The 12,607-nt window shown below is 39.1% G+C and overlaps 1 protein-coding gene across 1 annotated transcript in view; it reads right to left on the minus strand.

The window, feature by feature from the left end:
* Positions 1 to 5,838: 5,838 nt before the first annotated feature.
* The window catches only part of LOC128654296 (retinol dehydrogenase 7), a 100,595-nt gene continuing 93,826 nt past the window's right edge, over positions 5,839 to 12,607 (minus strand). The window contains exon 5 of the mRNA XM_053708153.1: positions 5,839 to 6,112. Coding sequence (XP_053564128.1) covers positions 5,892 to 6,112 — 221 coding nt within the window. The 3' untranslated portion in view covers positions 5,839 to 5,891. The remainder of the gene's footprint in view (positions 6,113 to 12,607) is intronic.

A 12,607-nucleotide genomic window follows, 5' to 3' on the forward strand; every position in this document is an offset into this window, starting at 1 on the left:
GCCCACTTGAGAAAAGGCCACCAACAAGGCCTGGTCAGAAATTTCTACCCCACTAGCACCCACATCACCCCTAGATTGGTTAAAGGAAGGGGCAAGGGAGGAAGAAAGTAAAGGGGTATGACCCACCGTTTCTGGGGATGGTGCAATCCTCTCCGCAGCTTCATCACTGTCTTCCACTTCTCTCTCTGCAGGTTCCTCCCTAGCCTCCATGATTCGTTTCGGAGGTACTTAATATCTCCTTGAACACCTCATGTGAAAACTTTGAAGAAGACAGCAGAAAGAGGACTTTTGCTTCCTGTACTGGGCTTAAAAAGGGGTAAGCTGGAACCCCTCCTCTCTTTATGCAACATTGTTTCACACACACAACACAGCACTCCCCTCCTCCGTCTTGGCCTTAACCCTTATGTGCATTCCAGGCAATTTGCCTTACATTTCCTTGATGGCTTTACAGCAGCCTGCAATATATGCAGAAAACCAGTGTACTGTAGGTCTATATGGGTGAATTGAATGTTCAGCACTCGTTCTATCAGGCACTCAATTATCTGATAACAAATAAATTGAGAGGATTAAGGCCAGATTACAAGTGCCGCGTTATTTAGTTATTTTGCTCAAGTGTTAACACCACCAGAAGTTATCTTTTTTGTGTGAGCGGGTTAATGTGCATATTAGACAGTAAAACTTGTGTGCGAGAGCAAAAAATGATGCACACTAAATAAAGGACTTTGGATATCACGACAGTGCTAACTTATTCTCCCCATAAACTTAAACGGAGAGCTCAGAAGAGAAAAAACACATCGCTTGCAAGCTACCCCTTCAGTAATTATTAATATTTCACATTCCAATGTCTTCACATACAGGAAAATGTTAAATATATATTCCTTTATATACATTGATTTATATATATATATATATATCTGTATATATACCTATACCTATATATCTATTCATTGGAATGTAAAATATGCATAACATGCTTTGTGTTTTATAACTTAGGTTTAACGCGGTATCGGGTTAGCACACATGAAGAATTAGTTATTTTAAGGCACTTTATGCAAATATGAAATAGAAAATATTGAAAAAATCTGAATAATAATTATTAATAATTATCATACACCAAGATTATGAGTTTTGCACTAAACAGGGTGCGAAACTAATGCCAAAAAAGTTGTGTTATTTCACCCTCCATAGCGCTGCCATTACTAGTTACTGAAAAGGCTCCTTGTGTGTGCGATATGGTGGCATTAAGCTCCATACCGCACAAAATCCAAGGGCTGCTTTGATGTGCTTGTGCACGCTTTCCCCCATAGACATCAATGGGGAGAGAGTGTTAGAAAAAATACACCTGAAGTGCGGAATGAAAATTCTCTGTAACGCAACCCCATTGATGTCTACGGGGAAAAAAAAGTTACGTTTAAACCTAACACCCTAACATAAACCCCAAGTCTAAACACACCCGACATCGCCGACACCTAAATAAAGTTATTAACCCCTAATCTGCTGCTCCCGACATCGCCAACACTAATAAAAGTTATTAACCCCTATTCCGCCGCTTTCCGACATCACCGCCACTATAATAAAGTTATTAACCCCTATTCCGCCACTCCCCGACATCACCACCACTATAATAAAGTTATTAACCCCTATTCTGCCGCTCCCCGACATCGCAGACACTATAATAAAGTTATTAACCCCTAAACCTCCGGCCTCCCACAGCTCCGCCACTAAACAAACCTATTAACCCCTAAACTTCCGGTCCCCACATCGTAAAACACTACATTAAACTATTAACCCATAAACCTAACACCCCCTAACTTTAAATTAAAATTACAATATAACTATATTTAAATAAATAAAAACTACCTGTGAAATAAAAATAAACCTAACATTAATCTATAAATTAACCTAACATTACTAGTCTTACAAAATAAAAAAATAGTATCAATTAAAAAATCTATATTTCAAATTTAACAAAACTTAACACTACGAGAAAATTTAAAAAATCTAAAACTACAAAAAATAATAAACACTAAATTACGAAAAATAAAAAACACTAAGCTTACAAAAAATAATAAACAACATTATCAAAAATAAAAACAATTACACCTAATCTAATAGCCCTATAAAAATAAAAAAGCCCCCCAAAATAAAAACACCCCCTAGCCTACAGTAAACTCCCAATAGCCCTTAAAAGGGCCTTTTGTAAGGCATTGCCCTAAGTTAAACAGCTCTTTTACCTGTAAAAAAAAAATACAAAGTCCCCCCAACAGTAAAACCCACCACCCAACCAACCCCCCAAAATAAAAAACCTAACTCTAAAAAAACCTAAGCTACCCATTGCCCCTAAAGGGGCATTTGTATAGGCATTACCCGTAAAAGGGCATTCAGCTAGTTTTCATTGCCCTTAAATGGGCATTTAGCTCTTTTTAAAAAGAATAAATAAAAATAAAAAATAAAAAAAATACCTAACACTAACCCCAGAATATCTACTCACGGTTGCTGAAGTCTGGACATCCAAGCAGTGAGAAGTCTTCATCCAGGCGGCGACATCTTCACACATCACGTGGGCGTCTTCTATCTTCATCCCGGCAGCGCGGCAAAGACATCCAGCGTGGAAGCATCCTCTTCATACAGCCCCCGCCGTACACTGAAGCTTCAATGTTAGGTAGCCATTTCAAAATGGCGTACCTTGCATTCCTATTGGCTGATTTGATTCTTCAAATTCAAATCAGCCAATAGGATGAGAGCTTCTAAAATCCTATTATGAACGAAATGATCAAAAATAAAAACAGTTACACCTAATCTAATAGTCCTATAAAAATAAAAAAGCCCCCTCTCAAAATAAAAACATCAGTAGCTCTCATCCTATTATTGGCTGTTTTGAACACTTATATTAACACTGTCTAATAAAAAATATTTAAAAAATGTATTGCACACAAAAGTTATAAGGGCTAAAAGATAGGAGATCTTAGGTTTTAGAAAAAAAAGCAGACAAAGAGATTTTACATTGACATATATACACATACATAGAGATACAGATTTATATGGACAAAGATATGTTTAACTATGGAGATAATGAAAAGATTTCACATTACAATCGTATGCACAATAAACAATATCTCAGAGGGATTTTCAAAGAGATATTCGCATATAGATCTCGAGATATCTAGACATATTTGGGCATATGTATCAAACTCCGTATGGAGCTTGATGCCCCATGTTTCTGGCGAGCCTGCAGGCACGCCAGAAACAGCAGTTATGAAGCAGCGGTCACAAAGAACGCTGCTCCATAACCTGTCCGCCTGCTCTGAGCAAGCGGACAGACATCACCACAATTCAACCCGATCGAGTACGATCGGGTTGATTGACACACCCCTGCTGGCGGCCTATTGGCCGCGAGTCTGCAGGGGGTGGCGTTGCACCAGCAGCTTTTGTGAGCTGCTGGTGCAATGCTGAATACGGCGAGCGTATTGCTCGCCGTATTCAGCGATGTCTGTCGGACCTGATCCGCACTGTCGGATCAGGTCCGACAGACATTGATAACTAGAGGCCATTGTATATATATATATATATATATATATATATATATATATATATATATATATATATATATATATATATATATAATCATATACATATCTCTCTATAAATAGATATATCTGTCCAAAAATCATCACATATATAGAGAAATATTTATTTACAATTAAATAGAACATATTCCGTTAAGAAAACATTCTCACAATATTAACTATTTGCATTTTCATGTATACTTTTCGAGGAGAATACGTCATGGGCTTTGCGCAACAGAATAGGGTTTTAGTTTTTTTTATCTCTATTTGTCTTCTCCATTGACTTCTATGGGGGAATACATGAATGCGCACACAATTTGACTTTATGGATTACGCAGGTTAACAGATGCGAAAAAAACATAAGGTGCGCGGTGATTATACAAATGCAAAAAAAAAGATTTGCCACACAACCTGTAATCTTGCCCATAGAGCTGTGATAGATCAAAGGGACAGAATAAAAATGTAAAAGATCAAACTGTATATAAACCCATCTGCACTTTCAATACAAAAGTTCAGATCAGGGTACTTGAAAAACATCAGATATTAGAGAACTCAGCATCCTATGGATTTAATCACAGCAACAAAAATAAAATTAAAAAAATAATACATACATTTTGTAGCTACACACTTGACACTAATTTTTTGTTGTTGATATAAAATACAGTGAGTGCTGTCTTCTGGAATATATATTATATTAATTTATTAAAATTCTTTGAATAGACGTATTCATTCTGAAGTATAATATTTATTAGAGCAATAAACCCCCCCCCCAAAAAAAAAATTACACTACAACACTTGGCATAAAGTTTTACCTCTATATATATAGTTTGGTATCAGTATGGTGGAAATCCACCTTGCTCAAAAAAAAATTATCTTTATATTTAAGGAGAAGAACCAATTGAGTCAGTTTTTTTATGCCACTGAGCCACCATTTTTTAATAGATGAGCAATTGTGTACAACAAACAACTCACTGGTGCACATATTGCCACTGATATGTGTTTATTGTAAGTAGTGATACCTTTTTATTGGACTAAGACATCCTTTTGAGAGTGTCTTCCTCTTCTTTAGGTCTGAAGCAATAAACAATATTTACAAAATTGCAGTTACACGACTTTTGGATTTTAGTTCATCTCCTCTTCTTCAACTTCTTAACAAACTGTCACAGCCATTTTGTATACATTCAGTTGTGTTTGGCACCTAAAGCTAAATCCTAAAGCGGGACATAAAATCTAATTGATTTGCTGTAAATATGACTATAGAACTTTTTAGCTGTAGGGAGATGCTTGATTTGCAGTTCTGTTTTAGGATAAACAATGTGTACACTGTAAAGGATGGACACTTGGGCCTCTGTTTATCAAAGTCTGGTGGACCTGATCCGACAGTGCGGATCAGGTCCGCCAGACCTCGCTGAATACGGAGAGCAATACGCTCTCTGTATTCAGCATTGCACCAGCAGCTCACAAGAGCTGCTGGTGCAACGCCGCCCCCTGCAGAATCTCAGCCAATTGGCCGCCAGCAGGGGGTTGCCAATCAACCTGATCGTACTCGATCGGGTTGAATTGCGGCGATGTCTGTCCGCCTGCCCAGAGCAGACGGACAGGTTATGGAGCAGCGGTCTTTAGACCGCTGCTTCATAACTGGTGTTTCTGGCGAACCTGCAGGCTTGCCAGAAACACGGGGCCTCAAGCTCTATAGATATGCCCCTTGGAATGTTTCCAATACAAACCAGTTGTCTCACAGTGATATATATATATATATACCGGTATATATATATATATATAAATATATATATATATTATATCTGTAAATAGGTTGTGCTAGAGCAATATCGGTCGCTCTAACCCACCTCTGGTTATCCTGTATTAAGCATGTGATAACATTCTGCAGCTATATTAGGGGTAGAATAAATGCATATGTGTACAAAATAAACATGACATAAAGGTATTTTGTATACTATACCATTTGATGATGATAGGATACTACTCTTATTTATCCCTATGAAAATAACAACTAATTTTTGTTGGTAATTCATGGAGATCAAGATGTGATGTTGTGTGGAAATATAAAAACTGTATATATATATATAATTTTTTATTTTTCTTATTTTCATTCTGGGTCCTTAATAAGGAGATATAAACATAATACACATGTAACTTCTCTAGAAATTTTTTTTTCTGGTGTACAGATCATTATAAGGCAAGGAAAGTTATATCTGTACATTTACACTAAGGCAAACCTGTCAATTATTTTAATAATGAAGAACACAGTGAATAAAATTAGAATTCTCAAATTTATTCATAAATGGGTTCCTGATGCAAATGCCCCTACGTAACCCTTTTAGCTGGTTGCATATCAGGCTTACTGAACACATAGTCAGATATAATAGTTGGAAAGTAGGAAAGTGGGATAAAAAATAATTTGGCATCCCATCCAGCAGCATAGCGGGTCCAGGGATAACAAGCTGTTAGTGCATGTTCCATGCAGTCTGTGACTCTGTGGAGCTTGGTGGAAAGTGAATTAGTAATTTCTTGTAGATTCTGCAAGTCTGGTAGCAACAGAGAGAAACAAAATGGTATGTAATTAGTTTGTTGCCAAAAATTCTGCATAAGAACTTAAAGGGTGTTTAAAGAACTATTATATTACAGAATGTCCACAATTATGCACCACCGAATGACCAGGCTTGTTACAGTTGGTGTGAGAGAAAACTCTAACTCTATGGGATCAATTTATCAATGCGTCAACATGACCACATTTGCTATGTTAAATAGGCTTGCTGTACATCGCTGACACAAATCTCCATTCAACGCTCTTATTTATAAACATTTTGTCAAACTCACGCACATCAAGGCCTATAGTTATCAAGGTCTGGCGGACCTGATCCGACACTGCGGATCAGGTCCGCCAGACCTCACTGAATACGGCGAGCAATACGCTCGCCATATTCAGCATTGCAACAGCAGCTCACAAGAGCAGCTGGTGCAACGCCGTCCACTGCAGACTCACGGCCAATGGGCCGCCAGCAGGGGGGTGTCAATCAACCCGATCGTACTCGATCTGGTTGATTTCCGGCGATGTCTGTCTGCCTGCTCAGAGCAGGCGGACAGGTTATGGAGCAGTGGTCTTTGTGACCGCTGCTTCATAACTGCTGTTTCTGGCGAGTCTGATGACTCGCCAGAAACATGGGGCATCAAGCTCCATACGGAGCTTGATACATATGCCCCCAAGTATTATGCAAAGAGCATTGTACTGTTGATAAATATGAAGCATCGAGTGAGCAGATTTCACTATTTATCAAGTAATCTACACAGAACTGTGTATGGCTCTCATCTCATATCCATAATGTGACATGTTTTCATACAGTTTTTACTCTGTACACTATATCACGTACAGCATTTTAGTCCATGAATAATAACAGTTAATGTACGATTTAGGGCTAGATTACAAGTGGAGTGCTAAATTATTACACGCCTGCAAAGGGGCAAATTTTCCGTTTGTGGGCGTGTGATAATTAATATCACCGTGAGCTGGTATTACAAAGTGGAGCGCTAATATCGCTTTTATTTAGTGCTCGATTTGTAATCTGACCCTTAGTTGGTTAACTTGTTGTGTCCTTGAAATAGCTATTTTGATTGAAGGAGGATTGCAAATATAAAGACAATAATCATGTTCATTGTTAAGGACTGTATGAGAGGACAAACAGCATATACAGTAACTAAACCTTTCTAAATAACCTTTAATAGTCTAGTAACACCCCTTTAATTCCTTTGACATTCGCATGCTTAAAGCTGGCAGATTGAAAATCAGGTTTGCTGCGTCAGTTTAGACCCGAGCGTACCAGTGGAATGTTTCATAAATTTTAATTTGGTCAAATAGGGTCATATGTAAAGGTAGAACACTAAGGCCTAGATTTAGAGTTCGGCGGTAGCCGTCAAAACCAGCGTTAGAGGCTCCTAACGCTGGTTTTGGCCGCCCGCTGGTATTTGGAGTCAGTGATTAAAGGGTCTAACGCTCACTTTACAGCCGCGACTTTTCCATACCGCAGATCCCCCTACGCCATTTGCGTAGCCTATCTTTTCAATGGGATCTTTCTAACGCTGGTATTTAGAGTCGTTTCTGCAGTGAGCGTTAGAGCTCTAACGACAAGATTCCAGCCGCCTGAAAAAAGCAGGAGTTAAGAGCTTTCTGGCTAACGCCGGTTCATAAAGCTCTTAACTACTGTACCCTAAACTACACTAACACCCATAAACTACCTATGTACCCCTAAACCGAGGTCCCCCCACATCGCCGACACTCGATTAAAATTTTTAACCCCTAATCTGCCGACCGCCACCTACGTTATACTTATGTACCCCTAATCTGCTGCCCCTAACCCCGCCGACCCCTATATTATATTTATTAACCCCTAACTTGCCCCCCACAACGTCGCCGCAAGCTACTTAAAATAATTAACCCCTAATCTTCCGACCGCAAATCGCCGCCACCTACGTTATCCCTATGTACCCCTAATCTTCTGCCCCTAACATCGCCGACCCCTATGTTATATTTATTAACCCCTAATCTGCCCCCCACAACGTCGCCGACACCTACCTACACTTATTAACCCCTAATCTGCCGAGCGGACCTGAGCGCTACTATAATAAAGTTATTAACCCCTAATCCGCCTCACTAACCCTATCATAAATAGTATTAACCCCTAATCTGCCCTCCCTAACATCGCCGACACCTACCTTCAATTATTAACCCCTAATCTGCCGACCGGAGCTCACCGCTATTCTAATAAATGTATTAACCCCTAAAGCTAAGTCTAACCCTAACACTAACACCCCCCTAAGTTAAATATAATTTTTATCTAACGAAATAAATTAACTCTTATTAAATAAATGATTCCTATTTAAAGCTAAATACTTACCTGTAAAATAAATCCTAATATAGCTACAATATAAATTACATTTATATTATAGCTATTTTAGGATTAATATTTATTTTACAGGTAACTTTGTATTTATTTTAACCAGGTACAATAGCTATTAAATAGTTAAGAACTATTTAATAGTTACCTAGTTAAAATAATTACAAATTTACCTGTAAAATAAATCCTAACCTAAGATATAATTAAACCTAACACTACCCTATCAATAAAATAATTAAATAAACTACCTACAATTACCTACAATTAACCTAACACTACACTATCAATAAATTAATTAAACACAATTGCTACAAATAAATACAATTAAATAAACTATCTAAAGTACAAAAAATAAAAAAGAACTAAGTTACAGAAAATAAAAAAATATTTACAAACATAAGAAAAATATTACAACAATTTTAAACTAATTACACCTACTCTAAGCCCCCTAATAAAATAACAAAGACCCCCAAAATAAAAAATTCCCTACCCTATTCTAAAATACAAAAATTACAAGCTCTTTTACCTTACCAGCCCTGAACAGGGCCCTTTGCGGGGCATGCCCCAAGAATTTCAGCTCTTTTGCCTGTAAAAAAAAACATACAATACCCCCCCCCCAACATTACAACCCACCACCCACATACCCCTAATCTAACCCAAACCCCCTTAAATAAACCTAACACTAATCCCCTGAAGATCTTCCTACCTTGTCTTCACCATCCAGGTATCACCGATCCGTCCTGGCTCCAAGATCTTCATCCAACCCAAGCGGGGGTTGGCGATCCATAATCCGGTGCTCCAAAGTCTTCCTCCTATCCGGCAAGAAGAGGACATCCGGACCGGCAAACATCTTCTCCAAGCGGCATCTTCTATGTTCTTCCATCCGATGACGACCGGCTCCATCTTGAAGACCTCCAGCGCGGATCCATCCTCTTCTTCCGACGACTAGACGACGAATGACGGTTCCTTTAAGGGACGTCATCCAAGATGGCGTCCCTCGAATTCCGATTGGATGATAGGATTCTATCAGCCAATCGGAATTAAGGTAGGAATTTTCTGATTGGCTGATGGAATCAGCCAATCAGAATCAAGTTCAATCCGATTGGCTGATCCAATCAGCCAATCAGATTGAGCTCGCATTCTATTGGCTGTTCCGATCAGCCAATAGAATGCGAGCTCAATCTGATTGGCTGATTGGATCAGCCAATCGGATTGAACTTGATTCTGATTGGCTGATTCCATCAGCCAATCAGAATATTCCTACCTTAATTCCGATTGGCTGATAGAATCCTATCAGCCAATCGGAATTCGAGGGACGCCATCTTGGATGACGTCCCTTAAAGGAACCGTCATTCGTCGTCTAGTCGTCGGAAGAAGAGGATGGATCCGCGCTGGAGGTCTTCAAGATGGAGCCGGTCGTCATCGGATGGAAGAACATAGAAGATGCCGCTTGGAGAAGATGTTTGCCGGTCCGGATGTCCTCTTCTTGCCGGATAGGAGGAAGACTTTGGAGCACCGGATTATGGATCGCCAACCCCCGCTTGGGTTGGATGAAGATCTTGGAGCCAGGACGGATCGGTGATACCTGGATGGTGAAGACAAGGTAGGAAGATCTTCAGGGGATTAGTGTTAGGTTTATTTAAGGGGGTTTGGGTTAGATTAGGGGTATGTGGGTGGTGGGTTGTAATGTTGGGGGGGGGGTATTGTATGTTTTTTTTTACAGGCAAAAGAGCTGAAATTCTTGGGGCATGCCCCGCAAAGGGCCCTGTTCAGGGCTGGTAAGGTAAAAGAGCTTGTAATTTTTGTATTTTAGAATAGGGTAGGGAATTTTTTATTTTGGGGGTCTTTGTTATTTTATTAGGGGGCTTAGAGTAGGTGTAATTAGTTTAAAATTGTTGTAATATTTTTCTTATGTTTGTAAATATTTTTTTATTTTCTGTAACTTAGTTCTTTTTTATTTTATGTACTTTAGATAGTTTATTTAATTGTATTTATTTGTAGCAATTGTGTTTAATTAATTTATTGATAGTGTAGTGTTAGGTTAATTGTAGGTAATTGTAGGTAGTTTATTTAATTATTTTATTGATAGGGTAGTGTTAGGTTTAATTATAACTTAGGTTAGGATTTATTTTACAGGTAAATTTGTAATTATTTTAACTAGGTAACTATTAAATAGTTCTTAACTATTTAATAGCTATTGTACCTGGTTAAAATAAATACAAAGTTACCTGTAAAATAAATATTAATCCTAAAATAGCTATAATATAAATGTAATTTATATTGTAGCTATATTAGGATTTATTTTACAGGTAAGTATTTAGCTTTAAATAGGAATCATTTATTTAATAAGAGTTAATTTATTTCGTTAGATAAAAATTATATTTAACTTAGGGGGGTGTTAGTGTTAGGGTTAGACTTAGCTTTAGGGGTTAATACATTTATTAGAATAGCGGTGAGCTCCGGTCGGCAGATTAGGGGTTAATAATTGAAGGTAGGTGTCGGCGATGTTAGGGAGGGCAGATTAGGGGTTAATACTATTTATGATAGGGTTAGTGAGGCGGATTAGGGGTTAATAACTTTATTATAGTAGCGCTCAGGTCCGCTCGGCAGATTAGGGGTTAATAAGTGTAGGTAGGTGTCGGCGACGTTGTGGGGGGCAGATTAGGGGTTAATAAATATAACATAGGGGTCGGCGATGTTAGGGCAGCAGATTAGGGGTACATAGGGATAACGTAGGTGGCGGCGGTTTACGGAGCGGCAGATTAGGGGTTAAAAGTGTAATGCAGGGGTCAGCGATAGCGGGGGCGGCAGATTAGGGGTTAATAAGTGTAAGGGTAGGGGTGTTTAGACTCGGGGTACATGTTAGAGTGTTAGGTGCAGACGTAGGAAGTGTTTCCCCATAGGAAACAATGGGGCTGCGTTAGGAGCTGAACGCTGCTTTTTTGCAGGTGTTAGGTTTTTTTTCAGCTCAAACAGCCCCATTGTTTCCTATGGGAGAATCGTGCACGAGCACGTTTTTGAGGCCGGCCGCGTCCGTAAGCAACTCTGGTATCGAGAGTTGTATTTGCGGTAAAAATGCTCTACGCTCCTTTTTTGGAGCCTAACGCAGCATTTGTTTGAACTCTCGATACCAGAGTTAAATTTATGGTGCGGCCAGAAAAAAACCCGCGGAGCGTTAACAGCCCTTTTACCGCCAAACTCCAAATCTAGCCGTTAGTGAGGGGGCGCTCTGTGAATCTTTATTTAGTATGGTGGATGATATCCAATTGTATATCAAAATTGTGTAATAAATATTTTAATAAATATTAAAAATGGCATATATAAAACATATATTCAAATAACATATAAATCAAACCATCATTCAATAATCATGGGTGGTGATAGTCCCAACAAAAAGTCCCAATTGAAGTATTGGACTGGTAGTTGTATGGGAAATCCAATATGACCAGATGATCCAACTCTGTATATGGGAACCCAGTTAGATGGCTGTTCTCCTCCTCACAGACTTGTCCGGATATGGCTAAAGAAGAAACAGAGAACAGAGGGGCAGCTCATGTGTACATCAGCATATCAGAATACGAGAACAGAAGTAGTGATGTCGCGAACAGTTCGCCGGAGAACAGTTCCCGGCGAACATAGCTTGTTCGCGTTCGCCGCTGCAGGCGAACATATGCGATGTTCGATTCGCCCCCTATTCTTTATCATTGAGTAAACTTTGACCTTGTATCTCACAGCCTGATGACACATTTCAGCCAATCAGCAGCAGACACTCCCTCACAGACCCTCCCAGCTTCTGGGCAGCAGCCATTTTAGATTCATTACGATCTTGCTTTCTTAGTGAGAGGAGGTTTAGTGTTGCTGCTGCTGACATTATAGGGAAATAGATAGCTAGGCTAGTGTATTTAGTGTCCAGTACAGTCCTGAAGGACTCATCTAATCTCTGCTGTAAGGACAGCACCCCAAAAAGCCCTTTTGGTTAATTGCTCTGTGCCAGCCACCACTCATATCTGCTTAACAACAAAACTTTTAAATCATTTTGCTAGTGTAATCTAATTTCATTTTCTATCAGGCCTGTGTGTCAGGCTTACACAGCATATACAGTGGGTAATTGCTCTGTGCCATCAGCCACCA

The sequence above is a fragment of the Bombina bombina genome, chromosome 3, assembly GCF_027579735.1.
Source record: "Bombina bombina isolate aBomBom1 chromosome 3, aBomBom1.pri, whole genome shotgun sequence".
NCBI lineage: Eukaryota > Metazoa > Chordata > Amphibia > Anura > Bombinatoridae > Bombina > Bombina bombina.